Below are 27,948 nucleotides of genomic sequence, written 5' to 3'. Positions count from 1 at the left end.
TAAAAATATATTAAAATAATATATATTTTTATTTTTTAAAATTATTTTCAATTTTATTATATTAAAGCGGTGTTAAAAAATATATATAAAAAATTAATTTAAAATAAAATAAAATTAAAAAAAATATATTTTTTATTTGAAATGGAAACGGTAGGTGACAAAGTCAAGTCTTTCCAGCCATTTGTTTCCACTGAAAGACTTTAAAAGTCTTTTAGTGGCGAAGACCAATTGCTAATTCCTGACGTGTAAGCACTGGTCGCCAGTGCTTTTGCTCTCTCCCTTGTACCCGCCATTACCAAGGTTTTGCTTCTCGATGAGCTCAAAACATAATGAGTAGCTTTTTGACAGTTTATCCATCGACTGCAATGGACCGTCCAAGTTTGGTTTCCCTCTTTTCTCGTATTCTCATTACCCTTTGTTTTGGAATTGCGCAGCCGCAACAATTTTGTTCCAACAACGGAATCTATTCTGTAAATAGTACCTACAGCATTAATCTCAATGATCTCCTACTCTCTTCTCTCCCTTCAAGCATAGCTGAGAATGGTTTCTTCTACAACGCCACAGTAGGCCAAGGCCCTGACAAAGTCTATGCTCTGGCCCTTTGTAGAGAAGATCTTCCCTCAGAAAAATGCTCCAGTTGCGTTAACACTGCTAGCCAAGACATTAAACAGCAGTGTCCTCGTAAAAAAGAAGCACTCTTGTGGACGGATTCTAATTGCCTGGTAAGGTATGCGAACCGTGATATTTTCGCCAAGATGGAGGAGGAAATATCTTCCTTCTGCGTATCCAATCCGAATGATTTCTCTGGAGATGTTGCTAGATTCAACAAGACACTACATGATTTGATGGCGGAACTTATAACTCAGGCTTCCTCGGGTCCCAAAAAGTTTGCAACAGGATATGTGAACTTCACAAAACCGATATATGGTCTGGTGCAATGTACCCCTGATATATCAGAGCGTGATTGCGGAATTTGTCTACAGAAGGGAAGGGGAGAAATGGAAAGCTGTGCTGGTGGACGCGAAGGAGGAAGAATTCTTAGTCCAAGTTGCATAGTTTGGTTTGAGCTATTTCGTTTTTATATCATTCCTGCTGGTACTGTAGATGATCCGCTACAATTTCCTCCAGGCGCGGGGCCTATCTTACCTCCTCAGCCACCATCTCCTCCAAGTCCCGCTAACGCATCCCCTCTCAACGAGACAAGTAAGAAACGTGTGTTACATGCTTAAGTAGAAAGTTGATATCAATTTTAGGGTGTACAGGCAGTTTGAATTCTACCGTGAATGGTATTAAAACGAGCATTATTTTTTTAGCTCTTGTGGGTACTTAAGAGATTTTGGTAATTAATTAGAGTCCATTTGGATAAAAGTGAAATCAACTCATTTTGTTACTTGCATGCTCATGGCAATTAAAGGTACAGGTACTAGTGCAGGCAAGTTTTTTGTTTCCTGTGATGACTCCATGCTCATGAATAATTATGTTTGGATATTTATCAAATGCAGGATATATAATTAGCTCAGAAACGTTTATTCAACTTGTGTTTAATCAGTACTTATCTCGGTGCCATGCAGGAAACAAGATTGTTATTATCATTGTTGCGGCTGTAGCCAGCTTAGTTACCCGTGTCACAATCATTTGTGCTCTTTTCCTATGGAGAAGGATGAAGCAGAAAGATGAGAGTAAGTCTATACATTTTTAGTGTTTGCTTGCCATTATTCTGCAACTTAGATGAATAGGTTTTCTACATGTTGGCCCTAAAAAGCACTACATAAGTTCATTTTCGTTTACATTGGACTAGTGACTCCAAAAAACTGCCTAAAACTTTTGCAATGTGCAAGATAATCGAGGAATGGAGTTTGTACGAAGAGTAATGATTATGGAACCCCTCCAAGCATTTTCTCTGTGGTGGAAGTAACATTAGCTTAAATATAGTTCATTAGATAATATCATGTCACCGCTTGCTAATTTTGATTTTTTATTCTGTGAAGATGATGATGAGATGAGAATGCTAGAATCCTTGGAATTCAACTTCAGTTCCTTGAAAATAGCAACAGATGAATTCAGCAATGATAATAAGCTTGGACAAGGTGGATTTGGTTCAGTTTACAAGGTAACCTTCTTGTAATAACAACGCACTTTCATCAGGTTTTTTCTTTTCTGTAAAGCTGAATTAGTTGCAGATTATCTTTTCTCAGCTTGTTAACATCTTGGTATTAGACTTATTAACATAGATATATCAGTGAACAACAATTGTTAGGAGGAAAGGAAATATAAAATAGAAAACAATAGGGAAAGAAATCAGTGGACTTCAAATTCTGATTGCCTGTACACTTTCCTGTTCCAGAAGCTTTAATGTAACAAACATGAAACACTTGTCTGGTCTACTGTCAAAGCAGTGGGTAGTTCGTACTCGTGTTCTTCGAGAAGGCAACCACTGTGGGGATTGCATGGCTAACCTGGTCATAATTATATCTTGGGTGTTCATATGTTAATAATCCTGTTAATGGTCTGTCTACATTATTGTATGCTGACATGATCGGGGCTGCTAGTCGCTTGTGGTTCTGTTTCTTTTGGGCTTAGGCCCCGATATTACCAAAAAGGAAAAAGAAAAATGAAACACTTGTCTTTATTTACTCTGTTAATCTTCAGGGGGTGCTTCCAAACGGACAAGAAATTGCTGTCAAAAGGCTATCCGGCTGTTCTTCTCAAGGTGAAGTAGAATTCAAGAATGAGATTCTGTTATTGGCTAAGCTCCAACACAGAAATCTTGTTAGCCTTGTAGGTTTTTGCTCTGAAGGACAGGAACGAATCCTTGTTTATGAGTTTTTGGGGAATGGCAGCCTTGATAAATTCATATTTGGTACCACTGCTTTACCTTTTACTAAAGGAATTGTGTAGCATATCTAAAGTAGCTCTCTTTTAATCCATGTTGGGTTATTTCCAGAACTCAAACACACACAATTTACGTGGTTCGGCAACTTGCCTACTCCACGGAGCTACTGGTTGTATTAATCAAGCTTACAAAGAAATAATACAACAACAAGAGGAGGAGAATCTTCTCAACTCAACTCTACACTCAAGCTCTCTCTTCTTCTCTCTGTGTTTCACACTGCAACTCGTCTGTTCTTCTTCTCAGTATTCTCACAATACTCACACACCACACACAGCTCTACACAGAGCACATAAATATACAAGGATGAGGGAAGGACATCATCATTTATGCCCACCGTTGCCTCCACTTTGTGTCCTCCACCATGTGCAAAGTGGGGGATTAGGATTCCCACTTGCACATGGTGGGGCTTGTTTGTCTCCAATAATTAACAATCTCCCACTTGGAGACAAACAATGAAATTATCTTTTATCCTTGAAGGCCAACTGAAGTTTTACACAACTTCAGTTTATCAAGTGTAACTCCTTTGGTTAACATGTCAGCTGGATTCTTGCTTCCACAGACCTTTTCTAGCATTAGTTGCTCGTCGTCCAGCAGTTGTCGGATGAAGTGATATTTGATCTGAATATGCTTCGTCCTGGAGTGAAATGCTGGATTCTTGGCAAGGAAGATTGCACTTTGACTGTCGCTATACAAAGTACCTTTTCCATTCAACTTGCCCAATTCTTTCAAGAAACTCTGCAACCATACTATCTCTTTTGCAGATTCTGAGACTGCAACATATTCAGCTTCTGTTGTTGAAAGAGCGACGATCTTTTGCAAGGTAGAACTCCAGGAAACAGCAGTGCCTCCTAGAGTGTATACATATCCTGTAGTGCTCTTTCTGCTATCAATATCTCCTGCTAGATCAACATCTACAAAACCTTCAAGTTTCAAACCACCAGCTGTGAAACTGAGACAAGTTTCCGATGAACCTTTTAAGTACCTCATGATCCATTTCACTGCCTCCCAATGCTGCTTTCCAGGATTGCTCATATATCGGCTTACAACTCCCACTGCATGGGCAATGTCTGGTCTGGTACAGACCATAGCATACATCAAAGAGCCGATAGCTGAGGCGTATGGAATTTTATCCATGTATCCACTTTCTAGCTCAGTTCTTGGTGATTGATCTTTGCTGAGCTTGAAATGATTCCCCAGTGGTGTACTTACTGGTTTAACATTATCCATACTAAACCTGCTGAGAACCTTCTTGACATACTCTGTTTGAGAGAGCTTTAGTATGCCTTTGTCTTTATCTCTGATGATTCTCATGCCGAGTATTTGTTTAGCAGCTCCCAGATCCTTCATTTCAAACTGTTTTGACAACTGCTGTTTCAGCTTATCAATCTCCTCAATGCTGGATCCTGCAATCAACATATCATCCACATATAACAGTAGAATGATGTAGGAGTTGTCAAAATATTTGACATAACAACAGTGATCAGCTTGGCATCTTGTATACCCAGAACTACACATGAAGTTGTCAAACTTCTTGTACCACTGTCTTGGAGCTTGCTTCAAACCGTATAGGCTTTTCTGTAGCTTGCAGACTTGGTTCTCCTTTCCTTGCATTTCAAACCCCTCTGGCTGTTGCATGTAAATGTCTTCCTCCAAGTCACCATGAAGGAATGCTGTTTTTACATCTAACTGTTCCAGATGTAAATTTTCTGCAGCTACTATCCCCAGAACAACTCTGATTGTTGTGAGCTTCACAACTGGAGAAAAAATCTCAGAGTAGTCAATGCCTTTCTTTTGTTGAAACCCTTTGACAACAAGTCTTGCCTTGAACCGTTTACTTCCGTCATGCTCAGTCTTCACTCTGTAGACCCACTTATTTTGCAAGGCCTTCTTTCCTTCAGGTAATGTTGTTAGCTCCCAAGTTTTGTTCTTCAGCAACGAACTCATCTCATCCTTCATGGCTAACTCCCACTTGCTTGAGTTTCCATCTTGTAAGGATTCTTCATAAGATAACGGTTCACCACCATCTGTCAACAAAATATAATTCAGTAAAAGTGTGAACCGTTGCGGGGGCTTTATCGTCCTCGAAGACCTGCGAACAGCTGGTTCAAGTTGCTCCGCATCTTCTTGTGTGGAAGTGGGCACAGATGTGCTTGAATCTTCTTGTAAAGACTCTTGATTGTTGTTCTGCTTAGTAACATCGGGAAGCCCTTCTAATCTTATGAATTCAGATCTTGGTGGACTTGTATCTGAATCAGCCATCTCTGTTTCTCCACTTGATCTGTCTTTGTACATAACTTTCTCATTGAAGATCACGTTCCTGCTTCTGATAATCTTTCTATTCTGATCATCCCAGAACCGAAATCCAAATTCTTCATCTCCATAGCCAATGAAGAAACATTTCTTGGATTTGGCATCTAACTTGTTGCGAGCATCAGAATCTATGTGAACATAGGAAACACACCCAAAGACCTTCAAATGAGAGAGTCGTACCTCTTTTCCTCTCCATACTTCCTCGGGCAATCTGAATTCCAAAGGAACTGATGGTCCACGGTTGATCAAGTAAACTGCGGTATGAACTGCGTTAGCCCAGAATGTTTGAGGTAACCCAGAATGCAACCTTATGCTTCTAGCTCGTTCATTGATGGTCCTGTTCATCCGTTCAGCAACGCCATTCTGTTGCGGTGTGCCTGGAACAGTCTTTTCCATTCTGATACCATTGACAGCACAATACTCCTTGAAACCTCCATCAATGTATTCTCCTCCATTATCAGATCTCAAGCATTTCAACTTTAGACCTGATTCAGTCTCAACCATAGCCTTCCATTTCTTGAATGTTTCAAACACATCAGATTTATTTTTCAGAAAGTAAACCCATACCTTCCTGCTGAAATCATCAATAAAAGTCACATAATATCGAGAACCTCCAAGAGATGCTACTGGAGACGGTCCCCATAAATCTGTGTGTACCAGTTCTAGCTTTCTTGGTCGTAAGGTCCTGCCAACCTTCAAGAAACTGACCTTCTTCTGTTTTCCAAGAACACAGCTTTCACAAATGTCTAGATCGACATTTTTTAACTCTGGCAGCTTTCCCTTCGACTGAAGTATCTTCATCCCCTTTTGACTCATATGGCCAAGTCTACAATGCCATAACTGTGCTTGATTTTCTGCTTCAGTTGAGGCGATGATGTCTGCAAATCTTGTGGTCATATACAGGGTGCCGGTTTTCTTTCCACGAGCTAAAACCATTGCTCCCTTTGATACTTTCCATATTCCTCCAGCAAAAAGTATTGAATGACCACTATCATCAAGTTGTCCGACAGAGATCAACTTCTTCTTTAATTCAGGAACATGCCTTACATTCTGCAAGGTCCATATAGATCCATTCATAGTCTTGATTTGCACATCTCCTATACCCACAATCTTCAGTGGTGTTCCATCGGCCAGATAAACTACACCATGATCTCCTCCAACATAATTTTGTAGCATTTCATTGTGTGGCGTACAGTGGAATGAAGCACCAGAATCAAGAATCCACTCATCAATTTGACTATGTACAGCAAGAATTAAAGCATTCTTGTACCTCATTTGTGGTAGCATTTGCAGAGTCAGCTTCAGGTTTCTTCGGTTTTGTGCAATTCCTACTGAAATGACCAGGTTTGCCACAATTCCAACATTCAACCTGCTTTCTGGATCCAAACTTGCTTTTACTTCTGTATCTGGATTTTGATCTGCCTTTGGATGAGCCTCTATCGTGTCTCCTCCCTCGAGTGTTGATGTTGAGAGCTGATCCTGAGCTTGAACTTTCACCCGAGTCTTTCCTTCGCACTTCTTCAGCTAAAATCAAGTCTCGAATGTCATCATACTTCAGTTTGGATTTTCCAGCTGAATTGCTCACGGCTGTCCTCATGCCTTCCCAACTGCTTGGAAGTGAAGCTAGCAAGATGAGTGCACGAATCTCATCATCAAACTCAATTTCAACAGATGACAATTGATTTGTGATGGTATTAAAGTTGTTGAGGTGTTGTGTCACAGAAGTGTTTTCAACCATCTTCAAGTTGAACAACTTTTTCATCAGGTGCACTTTATTATTTGCTGATGGCTTCTCATACATCCCAGACAAGGCTTCCATCAATTTTGCAGTGGATTTTTCTTTCGTAACATTGTGAGCAACTCTTCTTGATAACGATAGCCGGATAATGCCCAGAACTTGTCTATCAAGAAGTTGCCATTCTTCTGCTTCCATCTTTTCTGGTTTGCTTCCCAATAAGGGAAGATGAAGTTTCTTCCCATATAAATAATCTTCAATTTGCATTTTCCAGTATCCAAAATCTGTTCCGTCAAATTTTTCAATTCCAGCAGCCTTTATTTCATCTGCCATTTTTACTACTTCTCCGATTCGAATTTTCCAAATCTGACCTTACAGATGTGTCCAGAGTGGGCAAAAACCTTGGAAATGACACTGAGATCACCCCAATCGGACTTCGGATGGCTCAGATTTTAGCAATCGAAGTTTTGGATTAACGGACGGTTCAGATGCAGCCGCGTGTCAGCCAGAGTACCGCCTGCGTCACACCGGATAAAAACTCAGTAGCGGTTTTGATGAAGACACGTGTCAGCCGATTACAGTCTGCGTCGCACCGGATCAAAACACAGTAACGGTGCAGATTAAGCCACGTGTCCGCAGATTAGGGCATGAGGAGCACTGGATCATAAATCAGAAGCGGTCCTGATTAAGCCACGTGTCAACAGATTAGTGTCTGAGGAGCACTGGATCAAAACTCAGAAACGGTTTGATTAAGCCACGTGTCAGCCGATTAGTTACTGCGTCTTCGATGACGTGGCAGATGACGTGGACGTTGACCGTGCGACTTGCTGACGTGGCGGGTCAGACCCGACCCGTTTTTCAGAGAAACGGGTGAAGAAGGAGCGTGTCGCGCGTGAGGCGCGTTGATGCGCGTGGGCAGGCTGTGCGGTGGCGCGTTCTGGCGCGTTCGGGCATGCAGGACGTCGGTTCTTCGCCGGGTTTTCACCAGTGGATTCGTCCGGTTGTCCTCTACACGATGGTATGGTCAAAAACACGTTTTGAGAACATTGATTTTTGAGTTTGGATCAAACACCCTCTTTGTCAAGAACAAGCTCTGATACCAGTTGTTGGGTTATTTCCAGAACTCAAACACACACAATTTACGTGGTTCGGCAACTTGCCTACTCCACGGAGCTACTGGTTGTATTAATCAAGCTTACAAAGAAATAATACAACAACAAGAGGAGGAGAATCTTCTCAACTCAACTCGACACTCAAGCTCTCTCTTCTTCTCTCTGTGTTTCACACTGCAACTCGTCTGTTCTTCTTCTCAGTATTCTCACAATACTCACACACCACACACAGCTCTACACAGAGCACATAAATATAAGGATGAGGGAAGGACATCATCATTTATGCCCACCGTTGCCTCCACTTTGTGTCCTCCACCATGTGCAAAGTGGGGGATTAGGATTCCCACTTGCACATGGTGGGGCTTGTTTGTCTCCAATAATTAACAATCCACAAGTAGGATTTGGTAAATATATTGAATGAAATTGTAGATCCAATCAAGAGCACCCAACTGAATTGGGAAACAAGGTGCAGAATCATCAGTGGCATTGCTAGAGGAATTCTTTATCTTCATGAAGATTCTCGTCTTAGGATCATTCATCGTGACCTGAAAGCTAGCAATGTCTTGTTAGATGAAGAGATGAATCCTAAAGTTTCAGATTTTGGCTTGGCAAGGCAGTTTCAACCGGATCAAACCCAACGCATTACCAGCAGAGTTGCGGGGACCTAGTGAGTATTAAAATCAACTCAATGATTATACTCTTTAGAAATTCCATAGAACTACTAGGAAAAAAAAAACTCTTTTATGTTTCATAAAACCTGAGATGGAATAATTCAGTTTCAAAAGAGCTCTGTTAGCATTTGAATTGACATTGTCCTCCTGTCGTTGATGTTGATTAGCGGCTACATGGCTCCAGAATATGCCTTGCAGAATCGATTCTCAGTGAAATCTGATGTCTTCAGTTTTGGAGTGATGGTTCTAGAGATAGTAACTGGTAAGAAAAACAGCTGGCTGAGCAATTCGGAGGAACTAGAGCTCCTTCTAATCCATGTAAGTGTGCTCTTATCTTAGTCAAGCTTTGTGTTTCCTTCTTTATGCTTGGAGTAGACAGGAACCGTTAAGGATACCTAAGAAGTGCGTTCATCAAAATCAATTTATCGTGTGATTGACCTGGTTTTTGTGTGGAAGAACTGTACTTTTTCACTCAGATGAGTTAGTTTCAATGAGTGCATCTCACACCCTGCAGGTATGGAGAAATTGGAGAGAAGGAACAGCTACGAACCTGATTGACGAAACATTGAGGGGCAGTCCGGTAAGTGATGTAATGAGATGCTTACACATAGGTTTATTGTGTGTTCAAGAGAATGTGTCAAGTAGACCCACCATGGCTGCTGTTGTTCCTATGCTCAATAACCACTCCTGGAGTCTCCCATCACCTTCACGACCTGCGTTTCTTTTGGACAGTAACACAGACACAGGCTTGCCTTTATTAGAATCCGATACAGGAACTGCTACGCGGGACCAATCCACAGAAAACACACAAGGGACAACATATCTGTTGAAATTTTCATAGACTGAGACATACTCTCAGTCTATTGCATTGTTGAAAATTGATACAATTTCGAAAGACATGATGCTGCACATGGTTTGTTGAATGGTATCTAACGAACATAGTGATGTTAACTCTCCTCTGATTGCATTATGCTAGACATGGTTGTTTGTAAGTAAACTCTGGATCCTAATGATGTGAACTCACCATTGATTGTGATAGGAACTGGACCGTATCATAGCTATCCTCTTTGAGTGCTATTGAAATGATAAGATATGAACAGATCAAGTAGAACAGATACTAAATAGAATCCAGTTAGCGCCTAATTTGAAAGTTATGATTGGTTTCGTAATTTGTAACCCTTATATATGTTAACCAAGAGATCGATTTCGAACATAAAATATGGTTTCTGAATTTGATTAGATATCTTTTGGTTTTTATAATGGATTTGAGCATGATTTCTAAACGCTTTTTTTGGATAATCCTAAGGTGTTTTTGAACAAAAATACTGTAAAGGGCCAAAACAATGCCCCTGAGTATTTGGCGGCAGTTTCTAGATTCCATCAAGCAATTTCCCAGTTTTAGTCATCGGAAACTTAGGGAAGAAGGTGAATTAAACGTTGCGTCATCTTTAGCCATAGACAACATGTTGTTCACCAATTAAAATATATATATATATCTTAGACCTAATCAAAATGATAATGACTGATTAATTCCTGTATATATATATATCTTAGACCTAATCAAAATGATAATGACTGATTAATTCCTGTATAATGACAATTATACCTTAGAGGCTACGTCAAATAAGTTTTTTCAAGAAAAGCAAAATAGTAATTATACTATTCTGTCCACAGTACATATAGAGTATGTGTGCATAATGATTTCTTCATCTCTTTCAGTTTTTTTTTTTAATTATATTCTAACACAATAAGATTCCTTGAGATATGAAAATAAAAATAAAAAATAGCAGACATATTTCGTAGGTTGTCTATTTTGGCAAGAAATGTAGTGCAGACCAGACAATGGATGCACATTCAGAGGTCATTTGTTGTCACGGCCCATCAATTGTTAACCTGTTAGACAACCTCTCCCAGCCTACGCAAGCCTCTACAAAATAGAAATGTTCAATTGAAAAAGCAAGTAAAATCTTTAATTATTTTAACACTAAGATACTCCACCACAATGCAACATCTCAGAACCTTTCTATATTCATCCAAGAAAGGGAATCCTTGGCATCTATCTTATCTTCTTATCGCAGGGGACCGAGGCATCATTATTAAGATTATCTTCTAGCATCTGCATTCTACTGTCTACTTGAATTATGCCCTTCAATGACTGTTTTTCTCTTTGAGGACTGCTAAATTGCTTGTTTATATCAACACTCAAGAGGATTGATTCCCCTTTTAGCTTGCAATTCTTCTATTTTTCACTCAGGCAATGCCAGATTTCTTAGAATGGCTTGATGATTAATAGAATGATATGTGACATTCTTGTAGCCTTTTCGATCTTTCGGCGCAATGATCATAAGGATTTTTACACTTCGGAATCATTTAATCAATATACTACTTGGAAAAGCAAGTTTTTGTTATTTTATGCATTCAGCCATCTCCTGGAAAAAAAGGAGCTGCCAGATTTCTTACCCCTTTAAGCTTTGTTTTTTTCCTCACAAACCAGGGATCATGCACGACGAATAAGAAACTGGAGAAAAAACATGTTGGGATCATTCAAACCATGCTCTTAACCTCTTTATAGTTTTATTCATTGTACATTGGTACTGGGTAGCAGTGGAGGTAGGAGGGCCTTGCTGTTGTCCAAATCACATTTCACAAATCAGAAGATTTGGATTAAGGCATTTCTAGCCTTCTTTAGTCTTCTTTTCCTTCACATTTTTTTTCTTGGAAACGTTAGAAAGTTGCAAATTGTAGGAGGGAACGCAATAGGCTTCGGCAAATCGGATTAGAAATAATAATTCCCCGGCGACGGCCATCGATTTTGCAACAGCTACACATCTTCACATGGCTTGAACCTCTAGCTCTTATATGAACCTAGGCTATTGCAGTAATGGAACGAGCACTTGGTAGTGGCAAATAAAGCACAAATACATAGGTGGAATCCAATACAAAGCATGCCCGTCTAACAAGAGCACATTTTGTGGGGTTTTGTGTTTTCACACTAATTTAGCCACCTGAACAAGTGTGTTAAATATCCAAATGAATGGCCTTAAATTCCCATCATATGATACAGGTGGAAATCTCACAAGCTGTCCGACTAGCCGTGCTAATTTACCTTGGAACCGAGTATAGTTAGCTCAATCTGCCATTTTTGTTTAAAACATAGTAGACCATGATCTAGTCATGGATAAAATGGAATATTCTCAATGTCAGGTATTGAAGTTGGCCATTTTGCTTGGTGGGGTGTGGGCTGCTAGGAATCTCATGTGTAAACCATGAGGAAGGCATTTTTCCTACTTCCGTTCCCTTTCCTTTCCTTTTTATTTGCACAAAGGATGCACTTATCTTGAGAAACACTGTACAATCGATTTTTATTCTTTTTTCTTTCTTTTTTGTCCTTTCCTTTTGAGGCTATAAGAACTCCTCTACTCTGGAAAGAGACTCAAAAGGAGCTAAAGCATGGAAGAAACAGAAGAGATCTCTATTGCAGAAGAGAAAGTAGTGGACATTAGTCTCAAGGACCTTGCTAAGAAACTAGAAGAATTTGCCAAGGCCAGAGATTGGGAAAAGTACCATATTCCAAGAAATCTCCTTCTTGCAATGGTAATGTCCTATCCTCCTTATATATGTGTACAGAGCATTCATGCGAAGATCCTTTATGTATGTGTTTTTCGTGTCCGTTCCCATAGGCCACACATAACTCAGAATGTTTTCTTCTTTGCTATGTATTGGAATGATCCTGTGTGTATGACTCAGTTCTATCGTAGAAACATTCCCTCTTCTCCACATGTCTTTTCACTAGTTTCTTGAATCTACTGGGGGCTAATGCACAGTTCACTATGATGACAAAGAGAAGACAACCCACAATATTGGATTAAATCCTTTTTTTTATATCCTGTGTGTATGACAGACTAAATCTCTCCATCATCTAATATTGGATTGATTATTTTATATATATATATATATATATATCTTGTTTGATGTGCAGGTTGGCGAAGTAGGAGAGCTATCGGAAATATTCCAATGGAAAGGAGAGGTGGACAAGGGGTTGCCAAACTGGGAGGAATCTGACAAGGAGCATCTAGCAGAAGAGTTGTCTGATGTGCTGCTTTACCTCATTAGATTGTCTGATATCTGTGGCATTGATCTTGGTGATGCTGCCACCAAAAAAATTGTGAAGAACACTATCAAATACCCACCCAAGGCCGGCTAAAATACTAGTTTAATTTGAGTGTGCTGATCTTTGTTTGGCTAGCTTGAAACAATCATTTTGATGGAATCCCTGTAGAGACTGAATGGTAAACTTATCCTTTTTGTTTATTGAGCTTTTCTCTTTTGGAGATTAGATTTGAGCTTTGTAGCATAGGCTGCATGGGAGCTCATTTTTTGGTGGCCTCGGTAATTTCCCAAGGAAAACTCTGAATTCTGCTTGCTTTGACTCCTACGCTCAAAAGGATTTGTGTTAGAGAGAGAGAGAGATTTATTTAACGAAAAAGGTTCATCAAAACTCATTTTTTTTTTAATTTCTATTCACGCAATATATAATTAGAAAAAGGACTTCTAAAATAAAATGACCCGTATCCTATATATAAAAAGAATGAATCATAAATAATATAATAAATGACCACTCTCTTCACCCGACTTTCCACGAAGAACACGCGTTAGTTTGATACATCAATTTACTGACTGCAAGAACTGGTCTAGCCTTGATTGCCAGTGTTAAATATAATTATTTTTTAAAATATTTTTTATTAAAATAATATAATTTTTTATTTTTTAAAAAATTAATTTTAACATCAACACATTAAAATAATTTTAAAATACTAAAAAAATATTAAATTAAAACAAAAAAAAATATATTTTTTAAATTTTTTAAAAATATTTTTAAAATACAAAAACAAACAAAATACAAAGATTTTGAATTCTTTTAAGTTTACCTTGAGATATTTTACTGTTTACATATACATATACATATACATACATACATATATATATATATATAATAATTAATGATATTTTATTAGTTATATTTTAAATTTATTTAAAAATTAGATAAAATTAAGAAAGAAAACTTCTAAATAAAGATATTTTTATTATTTTTAACAAGTCATAAATTTTATCTTTATATATATATATATATATATTTTAAATAGATTTAAAAAGTAATTAATAAGATACCACTAATTATTTTATTAACATTATAAACATTTTATTAGTTTACCTATATAATGATATAAATTACACTTATTCAAGTATTTTATGAATTTAAGTCATTACAGGAATAAATAAATTTTAAAATACTTTAAAAATAACTAGCAAGAGGAAAGAGAATTTTATAAAATATATTTTTGAATTTGGGTTAAAATATTTTTATTATTTTTAATAAGATTGATATGATTTTTTCTTTTATATTTGCGTGTTTCTGGTAATGTTAACGTACAAAGGAATTAGTTATCCATGAAGTGCTGCTATCCATGGATTAATTGGAGAATTTTATAGTATTTGTGCGTAACTAATATATTTATTTTATTTTATAGAAGAGAAACACTAAAATGAAATAAATTAATTTTTTAGTATTTAAGAGTAATTAACGATACTTACTTTAAAAAGAAAAACAATAAAATAAGAGAAATTAAAAAAAAGTTTAAATATTTTTATTATTTTTTAATTTGTCCAGATGTGACTTTCTTTTTTAGTTTGTATTTATTGTTTTTTTTTAAAAAAAAATTAACTCATAAAATAAATATTTAATAATTACTTCTTAAATATTTTAAGATTTCTTACATAGGAAAGATTATAACATCACCTGCTCAAAACATTTTATTTTTTAATCTTAAAATTATAAGGATTAGAATATTAATCCAAATTTACCAATATTTTACAGAGTAATTAAAATATTATGTAAAGATCATATAATATCGAATAAACACAATTCCTTATATATTTAATATTTTTTTCATAAATATCAGCCTCGTCCTTCGTGATCAGTCACTCAATCAAGCCAGCAAGCAGTTGAAAAAAGCACGATTTGGATTCGAAACGTGAAAGCGAGTAACCGACGCCACGGGATTAGATTTTCGCTATATATTTAAAATATCAACGACGATCAAATACCTCTCTCACTTTCCACCTGTAGAATCAGATTCTCCGGTATTTCCTTTCATTTCCTTTCAAAATCGAATCAATCACACTACATCTCTTCTCTTTATGTTCTTGAATTGATAAATCTCTTTCTATTCCTTTAAGATCATTCTGTAATACTGTGATTGCAGGTAGATCTGATTAAAATGAAATGCTATTTTTTATGAGGTTCAGATTTCTAACTCTGTTTTATTTATCTATTGAATGTTGTTGCAGTGAATTTGAGGAGAGAAATTGAAGATGGAGCCTTCAGCTGGTCAAGGAACTGTTTTTGCACCATCGTTGGAAGGAATGAAGCATGTCAGATCCGATAACGGAGAAATGCTCACTAAACCTTTCTTGGATGTCTGCAAATTGATTTTGCCTGTTATTGGTCCGTTCCTTTTTATTATTATTATTATTATTATTATTTAATTACTACTATTGATTTCACATTCTCGTGTTTTTAATTCTGGATCTCTTTACAAGTTACTGAACTGTTGTTTAATATGTTATTAATTTAGACTGATCCCTAGTTAAAGATATACTTCCTATTGTGATGTTAGATTTAGAGTCTGTTTGTCATGATTCAAAAATTATTTTTCTATTTTTCAAAAATTACTCGTGAAAAGAAAAAAGTTTAGTTAGAATTATGTTCGTCAAAAAATGATTCATAGTAACTTTTTTGAACAAGGAAGGTTGTGCAAGTTAGAATTTAAGTCAAAATTTTGTAAAAACCTTTTGATTTAAGTCGAAAATTATTTCTAACCAAACATATGTATGACTTTTCTTGGAGTCAGAAGTTAAAAACACAACTCGAATCAATTTGCAAAAGTTATGCCAAGCGGTTGCTTAATTTCTTATTTACTTTGCGAGATTCTTCACCATAATAATTTTATTTCTTATTTCTTTGGAATTATCATATCTTCTCCCATTATCCAACTACTAGATGCTTGGTCGCAAATTGAAGTCCTTCATTACTTCTGATGACAGATAAGTTTGGAGCTGCTATGGCCCTTGTAAAATCTGATATCGGTGGTAACATAACGGTAAGCATTTTTGCTTCTTATCTGCTTGTTTATATAAGTTATGCTGTCTGCATATGTGGATTGATAAAATATGTCTTATAATAATGAATGGCAGTGACAAAATTGTGAGATCTCTATTTACCCTACTGTTTCTGTTGATTTGCATATCTATGAAACTCGTATACTTGAGGGGTTCATAAACAAATAAATAGATAATAAATTTTGAAGCATAATTGTTGTTTCTCCCTCTCCCTCTCTCTCTGTTTTTTTTTCCTTCTTAATTTGCCTGTCATTGACATTTGAGCAGTGTGCAGCTCATACATCTATCACTGTACCATTTTCTTTATCACATTTGATTGTGATTTGGCTCTTTTCTATGTTCTTGTTCAGTACTGATTTAACTGAAACTATATAATTCTTGGTTTTCACTTGTAGAGATTGGAAACCAAATATCTGTCAGATCCATCTAAATACAACCAATTTTACACTATGGTTCAAGAGGAGGTTGATGCTAAAACAGCAAAAGGATCATCAAGTTGTGCCAATGGTCTTCTTTGGCTGACCAGGTAGATTCTACATAATGTATTTTATTTTGTCATTGGCAACACAATTACTTTCTCCATTCTTTTCTGTATTTTATTTTGTCATTGGCACGCATATTGTCACAATGGACTATTCTGCAAGAGAGTCAAAGAAATTTTGGAGCATGTTGATCATAACAGAGTTTGATGCTAGAAAGTTATTGTGGAAAAGATTACTGTGAACCTTTATACATCTGATTTCCTTAAAATCATATCTTATATGAAAATTTTAAACTTTGAATGTCTCATTGAACTGCCTCGGTGCATAGTTTTCAAGTGGTGAAAGTGTGTAAGATCAAATGCAGGACAAGAAATAGGATTAAAGCAAATAATCTTGGGCTTTTGAGTTTTTGCCAGAAAACAATCTTGGCATACCAGAAAAAGAAATTTATATGCTCTTTGTGAATGGCAGTCATTGCTTATAATCCTTGATTAAGGAATTTAAAATTGTATACTCATGTGTTTTAATATTCTTGGTGATCCTCAGAGCAATGGATTTCCTGGTGGAACTTTTCCGGAATTTACTTGCACATCCAGATTGGACAATGTCACAAGCCTGTACAGATTCCTATGGCAAGACGCTGAAAAAATTTCACGGCTGGCTTGCCAGTTCAAGTTTCACTGTATGTCTTTGTCTCTGATCTATTTAGTTCTATCCTAATATTCTCTTTATATGAGTGGAAACTATATGCAAAGTACTTTGCTTCATGTTGACCTAAACAAGACGATGGAATCTCTGAACTGATTTGATTGTTTCTTGAATTACAATTTTGAAAATTATCTTGGACTATAGCAAACTATAGCAAACCCTGGATATAATGAGGGAGCATTTTGTTTGTCTCAGTTTTATGAGAAAATGGAAGCCATTATTGCAGCTATGCAAGATTTTCTGAGTCCATAGTGCAGAAGCTTAGGCAATAAATTGGACTGTCATTTTATTCCCCATAGCTTCACTAAAATATTGTCCATGTTTTGTAAATTAGTTAGACTCTGGTGTAGGGCAAGCCAAATTAGTTTTTGAGACTTGATTGACATAATGAATACTGGATTACAGATTGCCATGAAGCTTGCTCCAGATAGGAAGAAGTTCATGGAAGTAATAGCTGGCACAGGTGATGTTGCTGCTGACATGGAGGAATTTTGTACAACCTTTCCTCCGTTTCTTGAAGAGAATCACAAGTTCCTGGTAAGATGGTTTTGTAACTGAATTTCCGAGATACCCAATGTCTTTGTAACTGCTTAATCTAGGATGCGATAATTCCACCTTTGACCTTTGTGACAAAGGCCAAATTGAAATGCAAGTAAGCCATTGCCAGTATAATGAAGTGTTTTCTATTTTATTTTGTTTTTTTTCTGATGGGCACACTCTGAAAACTGGGAATTTCTGGGGCGCGAGGCAGGTGGAAAGGGCCCGGAAAGTCTAGTGGGGGCTAGCTGGGAGGCTTTCTGTTTGTTTTCCTTAGGCTGTAGCACCATAATTCTAAAATGTCACCGTATACTCGTTTGCTAACCGCTTCTAATTTGTTGATGCAGGCTAGCGTTGGTCTGGATGATATGAAAGCTTCATAATTGAGGAGTTCCTTCTGATGCCTGCCAGTGGTTTTGGTTTACCTTTTCTCCCTATTGATTTGGCTTCAAAAACTTTAGACGGGAGAAATAAGTAGCCACTCCAAATTTTACAGCTATATATAACTCTTCTATTGAACCTTTTCTGTATAACTCGTGTTATGACATGCTCACTCTTTTCATTTAGTCTTTGCTCCTCACCTTTCTGAAAGGTTCATCATCCTGCTCTGGTCTGATTACAATGTAGAGAACTTTTTTTGGACCACTTTTATGATTTAAACCCTGGATTGCAATGTAGAGAACAAATCCAAACACATCAAGTTAATCTTTCAAAAGTATTTCTCCTTTTCAATTAAAATAAGAATAACCTTCTTAGAAGGCGACAATCTAGTTTCCAAATTTAGATTAAATTAGATTGCTGGGCCATCCAATTATTTTTTTAATGTAAAAAAAAAAAAGGTTTAGACAAAAAATAATTCTTTACTTGGATTAATATGCTAAATTCATCATGAGCAGAGATAACTTTATGGTGCTCAATCCTGGAAAAATATCAAATGAAAAAAAAAAAAAAAAACTAAGTCAAGCTGAGTTAGTTTACCAAATTCATGACTTAGATTACAAGGTTGATATATTCTTATATATATATAAAAAAAAAAACACAAAACTCAATTCCTAACAAAGTAGATGTCTCTAAAATGATGAAATTGATAAAAAAAGAGACTAGAAAAAAAAAAACCAAAGTAAACTCTTGTAAACCCACCATATCCTACGATCTGGGACATGAGAACGAGATGATCTAATGGAAATTTAACTGAAAAAAAATTACGAAATGCAATTCTCAATCAATCCAATCTTGAACGAAATTGAAAAACAAAACAATTTTTTTTTTTTTAAAGTAAAAAACAATCATTAGCTGATTCATGTTAATCTTTCAAACTCATGACTTAGATCATGAAATTGAAACCAAACAATCGTTAGCTAATTCATGTTAATCTTTCAAACTCATGACTTAAATCATGAAATTAAAACCACGTTATAAAAAAGTAAATAAAAAAAAATTATGAAATCCAATTATCAATCAACCTAATAGTAAAAAAAAAAAATTGAAAAAAAAAACCCTGTAAAAGCCATCAAAGAATATTTAGTTTTAATACTAAAGAAAGCCACATGCATTGTAAGAGTGCAATGGCTTACCCCACATGTTGGCGAGTGGGTTGCATGCACGAACCAATCCCCCTGCCTTCCTCTTCAATCCCTCACCTTGCTAAAATCGGGGTTCACATTTGGTTCAATTTTAAATTAAGTCTTCCAAGCATTTATTGTTTTAAATCAATAAAGTTATATTTTATTTTGTCTAACAAAACATTAAATTTTCTCTCTCAACATTACAAAATCCTTGTATATAAGCAATCAAACAAATCATTAAATTCAATTTTTAAATAAAATCGATATGAAATAATCAAATTAAAAAAATAATAGTGATAACAAAATAGGGCCGGATATTTTCTCTTACCCATTCAATTCAGTTTTTGATTCCAAACAAAAGAAAGGTTGTGTATTTATTCAATCTTCAAATCTTCTCAAAACTTTAATCGTTTTAAATTAATTAAATTTTATATAATTTAGTCAAAGTAAGTATTGACCAAGTCACATAAATTTTTTTCTCTAACTTAAAAGAAAAAATAAAAAACCAAGTCTAATCATGAATAAATACAATATAAAAAAACAAATAAAAATATCAAGGGAAAAAGTAAAAGATAAAACAATAGATAAAAAAAGAGAGAATGAATATTATTATAATTCATACTGTTTTCTCTCGTGCTACAAGCCTTTTGCCGAACCTCTTAGTATATATATATATATATACTTTTAATTTGAATTGATCTGTATTCCTATTTGCCTTCGGCAATGTACAAAAGTAGTCCTATTAAAAGTAATTAATGATTTCAAATTAAAAAATAACTGTACTATTTATTTTTGTTCTTGAGCATTCTAAAAAAAATAAAAAAATAGAGTTCCTGATTATTTTTTCCTTTGTTTTTCACTACTATATTTATATGCTGATGTCTCAATAGAGAGGAGCAACAGAAGGAACCAATAGCAAGTAAGAACCATAACCGTTTTTCCCGGGGTTTTATGAAAAGACAAGACAGGTCACAAAAACCCACCCAAATTTAGCCGGCTTTGCCTTTCTGGATATTTGGCCTGAAAAATAGGGTATCTACTGGTTTTGGTTGACGGACAATGGGAATTGAAAACGCGTCCTTGAAAACAAAAAATGATGTGTGACTCTACACATTTCGGAGATTTCCCAGTTCATACTCTCCCTCTTCTCTTCTTGATTGGAGACAGAAGTTAACGATCAAGATTTTACATCTATCCCGCCCACTTGGATTTTATATCAGACAGGGTTGAGGGATGGCATCTTCTTCCATGGACCCAAGCTGTGTGGTTTTGGTTTGAGAATGTTTGATGTGCGATCACTGGCATTGCAGCAATGGGATCGTCTTGACTTCTTGTTTTTCGTTTTTCCCCCCCCCCCAAGGTGCGGTTTTCTCTATAGAATGTCCACATTCTTTGTTTCAATTGAAGTTTTCTTAATGTTTATTTTGTTCTTAACTACCTTGATTATTCCTAGTTGTCATGAGTCTGTCTTACGATCCTTGGTGAGTTGATGGATTTGGATTTTGCTTTAGGGATGTTTGTTTTAGAATATATATCGCCTTATGGAAACAAGTTTTAAAATGTTTAAAGATGGTTTTTTGAAATATAAATAGATGTCAGATAATTAATTTCAATTCGCAAGGATTTAAGATGGCGAGGAGATTCTTCCTTGTTTCGGTGAATTCTTATGGGAATACACAGATATTGAGATTGGGGAAAAGCTTAAGAATTTTCTTCTGTCAGCTTTGCTGATGTATGTCCTTGTTTTTCTCCTTTTTTCAAGCACAGAAGCAATATTTCAACAAACGAAGCAACCTTGCTGGCGCAGCTAAATTGCCTGGCCTGGCCAAAATGACAACCAAAGTGAAAGGTCTTTTGAGAGGTCTAAGATACATTTCACAAATATTTGGTATGAGCAGCTTTCCTCTCTTAAAAGAAAGTATTGTTTCAGAACAAATGATATTGCAGCTTCATATTGCATCAATATGCATTTGATATCAGCATGCAGCATTCTTCTAATTCTGCTATGTCCTCACCAAAGATATTGCTAGCGTTTTCAGATTGCTCGTATTCCAACATTTAATTGGACATATATAAGCAGCAGTAGCACTGTACTATGCCTGTTGTCACCAATCGTTTCTCCAATTTTGCAGATGAAAAGGAACAAGAAATGCAAATTGGATTGCCTACTGATGTAAAGCATGTTGCTCACATTGGATGGGATGGCCCGTCTGCAAATGCACCAAGCTGGGTATGGCAATGAGTTTCCTTTTCTTTGCCTCTTAAGGTCGTAGTTATCTACGAAGATGATCTTGGTTGCTCAAGTCTCCTATATAGATAGGCACTCCCATTTGATGCTCCTTTTGCTATATACCCTGCCTCACAGCTATGTCTCCATTCCATCAGTCACCATTGAGATTTAGACCATAAATCTTGACCCCAACCTGCTCCCTTGAAGAACCTACGATAAGTATTGCTCCATCCCAGTGCTCAAATAGACTTTTTGATACGAAATAATTCCCTACGTGTGCAGATGAATGAGTTCACCTCGCCTCCAGAAATTTTAAGTGGGACTTCAAATTCTACAGATGTGAAGAACCTTTCAACAGATTCAACCTTGGAAGGTTTGCTTTTCCCTAATGATCATGGATCTATGTTTTTTTTGGATTAAGACGTGTGCAATGTTCTCCAAATCTTCTATTCTGTTGCTGTGGAGTTATGGAAAAAAGGTAGTTTGCTAATTCTGCATTGTTTTAATATACACAGGTCAAACTGAAAAGCCGAAGCATAGTTCAAGGCTCTCATCGGGTAGTGCTAGCTCACTTTTAAATTCCCCAGACCGAAGGAGTACCGACTCATCAAAGCACTCCAGGCGCCAAGCATCTAGTAGTACTGGTTCACCTTTAAACTCCCCCAGTGGCACTGATGCGCCAAAGAGTTCTAGGCGTCACCGCTCTTCAAACAAATCAATGGACTCTCCAAGGGAAGAATCGTCAGGGAACAGTCGAACCTCAAGACGACACAAGACCTCAAGTCTTGGTCCTGAATCGCCTATTCAAGACCAGCCCACCATCCCAAAGCATTCTCGTGGAAGAAAGTCTAAGGGGTCATCAAGATCAAAAGAAAAGAAGAACTCTTCAAACGAAGCGCTTCCTTTCTCGGATCCTGGACCTGGAGGGTCTGAGAGTATACATGGAAGGAAGAACATTGCAAGCCAACTAAGTTCTGTTTTGGAAGCATATGAAGAAGAGCGATGAAAGGAATGCGAGGATATGTATGTTAGAGATTTAATGTTATGTGCATTAAAGTGTAAACTATAATTCAATTTATCTTGAATTTGCTTTTAAATTCTCTCTTCATATAGTTAGTTACATGTCTATCTTGCATAGAGAAAAGTCAAAAGCTTGTGCTTCAGCTTTATTGTTGATTTGTTACACGTAAAAAATAAAATTTCTTACAGTTAAGAAAAGCTAAAACTAGCAAACTCAACTTTCCCTGTTGGCATATAAAAAAGGAAACATGGATATACTTTTGGCGTACCCTGTAAACGGTGGCTAAAAAAGAATCCGCCTCCCAAGACCATTGTTCAGGTATTCCTGTTTCATTATGAGTTTTATCCAATCTTGTAAACCCTAAAATAAAATACTATTTAATTTTATTAACACATTTCTTACTTGAGAAATAATATGAAAAGGAGAAAAAAATTAGAGCAGCAGAAACAAAGAAGAGGAATGATTAACAAAAAATACCCCGACAGAAAACCAAACTCACATATTGACAACAAATTCACATTTAAAATCCAGTAAGAGTACATATGCATATATACTCAATGCATCAGATACACACACACCATAGCTACTAGTGCCTTTGAAGAGTAGCGAAGGGAGTAGAGTTCAGGTGTGCAGCTAGTTTGGGAGATAAATCAGAAACTTGATGTGACAAGCAAGGCATAGGGGTGAGTGGAAGCTTATTTTCCAATGGAGTCAATGGAAGAGGGGTTGATGGGAGATGATTCGAATCTTGGGTTCCCTTGGCTGGTCGCAAGCAAGCCAGATAGCCATGGGATTGGTAGTTGCAAATGGGGAGTTTGATGGCCTGTACTGTTGATTCTTTCTCTTTTGGAACTGGTGCTCCAGTTGGATCCTGCACATATATAGCATCCCATAAGAAAACAGCAGCAAGTAAAAGCAAACACAAAGAGGCGGGTTATCTTGTTTAAAGGAAAGGAGGATAAAACCTTACCCCAAGCACAAGAAAAGTGAATGCTTGATTGTCTGCAGCAAGATAGATTTCGATCAGCTTCCGCAGGTCAGCAAGTGTGGCATCCTTCAACACCTTAAGTGTGGTGATGAAGTTACCACTGTTTCCTATAGAAGCTTCCCATTTCACATGCACTTCAATCTGTGAATCAGTAATTTTTACTGAAGGATTGTAGTTCTCCTTTGAAGCCAATGCCATCATGTCAGACAGATTTTTCCCACATTCTATCATAGGCACATTTTTCTGGAGCGGTGAGTTTTCCTTGTTCGAAATGTTTTGAGTAGAATCCTTGCTGGCAGTCAAAATTGGAGATGGTTGAGGATCAGTATCTGCAACCCTCTTTTTTGCAGGTATTGGAGTTCTGAATTGTTGGCAAAGCTCTCTGTTATTCCCACAAAGTGTAAATATGTTCTGGATTCTTAATCGTCTGGAAGAGGCTGAATCTTTCACATTCTCATACTCATTTACTGGTCCTGAAACTGAGGGCCTATCTTTCACATTCTCATACTCATTTAATGGTCCTGAAACTGAATGCCTATCTTCTGAACCATCCTTGAGTGCCTCAAACTTCAGAGGAGAAGATATCAAGGAGCCAGCACCAAAATTGATCCCTGGACTAGACACGTCAACAATCTTCGTCACCTCTATTACTTCTTTCTCCACCTCTTCATCTTCTACTTTATTTTTGTGTTCTTCCTCCTCTTCTACCTCTTCCTCCTCAAACACAGTGCTAAGACAAACTTTATCTCCATGATCAACCACCTGATTCAAAGTACTAAAATGAGGATAACTAGACAAGCTTTGGGTTCCAATGACGCTAGATTGATGAGCAGATGTGCCAACAAATCTCACATCACGAACAAATGCTTCTTGATCACCCATGTCTAAATCCATTGATTTCACCATCCCTGGGTCCTCATCAGCATAAACCCCCAGCAGCCTTCTGGCAAAGCTGCAGCCATCAATGTCCCTTGGACCATTCTCACCACCATTTTCATCCCTTGAACAACATAGCTCAAATTCAATTTCTTCCAAGCGCCTTCTCAGCATCTCAACTTCCTGCTGCTGTTGAAGTATCTTCTCTTCCATTCTCCTCCTCTCCATCCCCACAAACTCTTCAGCCATTCTTTGGCACTCCTCCAACTTCTTTTCTAACTGAAGTTTCAGTATCTCTGTACGCTCATTCACTTTTAGGTTTATCTCCTCTTCACTTGCCTGAGATCCCTTCTCTTCAACAAGTGCTCTCAGCACAGCAACTTCTTCTTCTTTCTTCATCAGCTGTTTGTGGGCATCATTTCTCTCCTTTTCTCTGAGCTTGTTCTCCATTTGTAGTTTGTAGATAAACTGATCCATAGCTGCTATCCTGGATCCTAAGATGCCCACAGAAGAATCTTCAGCACCAAGTTTATCCTTAATTGGCGTATGAGGACCACGGACAATACATTTTGCTTTTGCTCCATATTCAAGCGTGCAGATTGTCTTGTGTATTTCTTTTGGGTCTGGGCTTGCACACAGAATCATCAAAATTTTTGACTTGTCATCTTCAAAAGAATCCTGGAAAATAAGTAACAGGAAAACCTGATAAAGCAGAGTTTAAACAAGCTACATAACATAACATAGTTGTAATCAACATGAATAGGACATTACTTGGAGCAACATAGTTAACTTGCTATCTCTGAAAGGTACATGAGAATCTCCATTAGCAATAGATTCAACAACTCTCTTTAATGCTATATTCCCTTGGTTGATCTTCGCAGTCTGTCATTTCAAAAGAAGCACAAAATCAGCTTTCCTTTTTAATGCCAGGACACAGAAAAGAGGGAAATGAATTCCCAAAAATTCACCTGCATTTTAGCTTCAAAACCACTTTGCCCAGCTTGGTCAATATTTTCTGAACCTGCCATATCCACAAGCATAAGTCGGCCTCCCACAGTCGGGACATCAAGTATTATCTGTGCAAACAAGCAATTGAAATGTTGTGTCAAACTCAATAAACAACAATACTTTTCAATGGTTTCACTTTTTTTATCCAAGTCAGTTTTAGAGGAGCCATACCATGCAGTGACTCCTAGAACTTCGCTCATTACAAAGCGTGCTCTTAATTATCCTTCGCTTCTCAACTTTCTGAATCTCTTTTGAAATCTTCCCAGCTTCATTTCCAGAGATAAAAGTCGCATTTTTAGCCTTCTTTCCCATCACTTCTAGTCTTACCTGCAAAAAATGATGACAGCAGCATAATCCACTATAACATCTTGTCCACCAAGAACTGATATTAGGTGATGAACCCATAAAATGTCCTCGTGGAAAATAAATGCACCCAGGTTATCAACAGAGAGATAAGCTAAACACATTGTGTCGAATTAAATGTTCACAAACCAAGGAAAAAAAATACAAATACAAGAACAGCTTAGCTGTCACAGGTTTATATGTAATATCTAGTACTAACAACTCCCGACTTCTTCCGGTACAATAACAGACAGAACAATTTTCATATATCGAGTTATTCTTCATTTCTTGTTGATAAACCAATTTCAGGAAAGGCAAAAAAAAAGAGGTGGTATGGATACGACAGCAGAGAAGAAATTGAAACACTAACAGAGAGAACCGATCTAGTTATTCTTAATTTTTATAAAGCATACAATTGAACCTATTTTCATGAACAAAACAAACAGCAATAGCTAACCAGGAACAAATTCTTAATGGTAGCATACTATCATAAAACCCTAATCAAAATATGAACAGCAATATCTACTCAAAATTAAGCAAATCAAAACCGAATTTTAATCCCAACAACACAGAAGCTGAAGCAAACTAATTAACAGAGAATTCAATGGAACTTGTTGAAAAGTTTACCTTGTATCCAGTGCCACTCTTAGGCCACCCGATTCCAATTCCTCCCCCACCATTAGTCGACAAAAGATCATAAATTTCTTCATTATAAATCTCTAAAACTGTAACTTGCACAAAAGTACCAAGTTGTAGCTTCTCCCCTTCACCCCCTTCACTTCCCTCTTCTCCTTCTCCTAAAATACCTTTCAAAGACCGATAAACAATGCCTGGCTGCTTCGAGCAACCAAACATTGTATGGCTTTTCCCAGAACCAGTAGGACCATACATCATTATTGTGCATTTTGCACCCAATTTAACCCCATTAATCCTCGACTCCACGAACTTCTTGTAAAAGGAATCGAGGTCTTCTTCTTCAGAGAAAGAGACCCCATCGAAGCTGAAGTCTCTGTACCCAATGTCAGCACGGACACGAAGAGTGTTGTTCTCGGGATTTACTTGCAAGATCGAAGTGGGTTTCTCTTTTCTCTCAGGATAATCTCGTATCCTGCTAATCACTTCAATGGGGTGGTCTTGAGGGATCTCTTTGATGGTGTAGTTAGGGTTTGGAGATGGGTTAGGTTTGGAGTTCTTGTTGAAGAGAAATTTATCCTATGTTTTGATTGAGGAGTCTTTAAGACGTGTGGTTGATTCGATTTAGAAGAAGAAGAAGAGGGTGTAGGGGCCATTGTGTTTGTTTCAAGGGAAAGACAAGAATTTTATGGTCTGCAGCTGGTTTTTTTATGGGTATTCTTTCAAGACTAGACTGTGAGCTCTGTTTTTAGAGAGATAGAGAAAATATTGACATTCGATCTTGATCTTGTAAGATAGATGCAGGGAGAGAGAGATAAAGAAGAGTTGTTGAAATTGAAATTAGGGTTTTTCATGTTTGAAGTTGAATATAGCCGTTATGGTTTCTAACGTCTATTTCTGTGCTGGGACGCTTGTGAACTGTCCCAACCACTTGAGAGGCATGAGCCTTTGCATCATAACACCTTTTATTCGTTTTCGTATTTTAAAAATATTTAAAAAATAATTATTTTTTTAAAATCAATATTATTTTACTATTTTTAAATTATTTCAATTGAGTCATATTAAAAATAATTTTTAAAAAATAAAAAAATATTATTTTAATATATTTTTAAATAAAAATACTTTAAAATTTTCCATAACCATAATCCCAATCAGCTTTAAATGTTGATCAATTTACCCCAATTAATTATATAGGAAATGATTTTTTTTTCCCTTCCAAATGAGGACTGAATTGAACTTTTCCTGAAAAATCCCTCCTCTCTGCCTTGGTATTGCTCACCGCCAAATCATCCCATATAACCAAATCAATCCTTTAAATACATCACAACATTTTAAAAAAAATTAAGAATTATTGTTTGGAATTTTTCCAAAAAAATAAAATAGAGTTAATTCTTTTATTTCTAGAAAATGAATTCGGTCCCTTTATCGGGGAGGTTATTCATCGGAGCCAATTGGCCCACATTTTGTCAGATTGGGTGTCAATTGATCAAATCTAAAACATAGGGGGTAAGATGACAATTTGTAAATTTACAAATCAAGATTTTACTTTCTTACATTGCTGCCTCTTCCACCCCCCCCCCCCCCCCCGGTGGTCCGTGTATTCACAAAATAACAGAAAGCACTAACATGTGGAAGACAACTTTACATGTACAGAAACC

General features: G+C 36.7%; 4 protein-coding genes and 1 non-coding gene across 6 annotated transcripts; 4 read left to right on the top strand and 1 right to left on the bottom strand.

Annotated features, from left to right (window-relative positions):
* The first annotated feature begins 74 nt into the window (after positions 1–74).
* On the top strand, positions 75–9,675 carry LOC118048861 (cysteine-rich receptor-like protein kinase 26). Its single transcript, XM_035058696.1, has 7 exons — positions 75–1,203; positions 1,572–1,679; positions 1,989–2,110; positions 2,650–2,860; positions 8,480–8,717; positions 8,889–9,039; positions 9,236–9,675. Exons 1-7 carry the CDS (start codon positions 330–332, stop codon positions 9,560–9,562), a joined length of 2,031 nt encoding a protein of 676 aa, XP_034914587.1. The 5' UTR covers positions 75–329; the 3' UTR covers positions 9,563–9,675.
* A 2,275-nt stretch (positions 9,676–11,950) lies between these two features.
* On the top strand, positions 11,951–13,036 carry LOC118048862 (uncharacterized). The gene is made up of 2 exons (XR_012170796.1): positions 11,951–12,315; positions 12,701–13,036. It is a non-coding gene; the product is annotated as an uncharacterized protein (transcript).
* Positions 13,037–14,678: 1,642 nt separating this feature from the next.
* On the top strand, positions 14,679–18,193 carry LOC118048863 (glycolipid transfer protein 1). Of its 2 annotated transcripts, none has more exons than XM_035058699.2 (7): positions 14,679–14,984; positions 15,070–15,226; positions 15,826–15,881; positions 16,296–16,426; positions 16,929–17,064; positions 17,496–17,627; positions 17,975–18,193. In XM_035058699.2, exons 2-7 carry the CDS (start codon positions 15,094–15,096, stop codon positions 18,008–18,010), a joined length of 624 nt encoding a protein of 207 aa, XP_034914590.1. In that variant the 5' UTR covers positions 14,679–14,984; positions 15,070–15,093; the 3' UTR covers positions 18,011–18,193. The 2 variants fall into 2 exon arrangements, with proteins under 2 accessions (XP_034914590.1, XP_034914589.1); XM_035058698.2 differs by having other exon boundaries at positions 14,680–14,862.
* A 2,592-nt stretch (positions 18,194–20,785) lies between these two features.
* On the top strand, positions 20,786–22,832 carry LOC118048864 (uncharacterized). The gene is made up of 4 exons (XM_035058701.2): positions 20,786–21,080; positions 21,325–21,422; positions 21,705–21,795; positions 21,938–22,832. Exons 1-4 carry the CDS (start codon positions 20,927–20,929, stop codon positions 22,426–22,428), a joined length of 834 nt encoding a protein of 277 aa, XP_034914592.2. The 5' UTR covers positions 20,786–20,926; the 3' UTR covers positions 22,429–22,832.
* A 74-nt stretch (positions 22,833–22,906) lies between these two features.
* On the bottom strand, positions 22,907–27,205 carry LOC118048865 (kinesin-like protein KIN-10A). The gene is given in 7 exon segments (XM_035058702.2): positions 22,907–23,314; positions 23,414–24,985; positions 25,079–25,189; positions 25,276–25,383; positions 25,487–25,642; positions 26,285–26,851; positions 26,854–27,205. Coding segments are annotated over 7 exon segments (2,892 nt in total). The 5' UTR covers positions 26,947–27,205; the 3' UTR covers positions 22,907–23,029.
* Between the last annotated feature and the right edge of the window lie 743 nt (positions 27,206–27,948).

Source organism: Populus alba, chromosome 10 (assembly GCF_005239225.2).
Source record: "Populus alba chromosome 10, ASM523922v2, whole genome shotgun sequence".
NCBI lineage: Eukaryota > Viridiplantae > Streptophyta > Magnoliopsida > Malpighiales > Salicaceae > Populus > Populus alba.
This window is presented reverse-complemented; position numbering and strand designations above follow the sequence as displayed.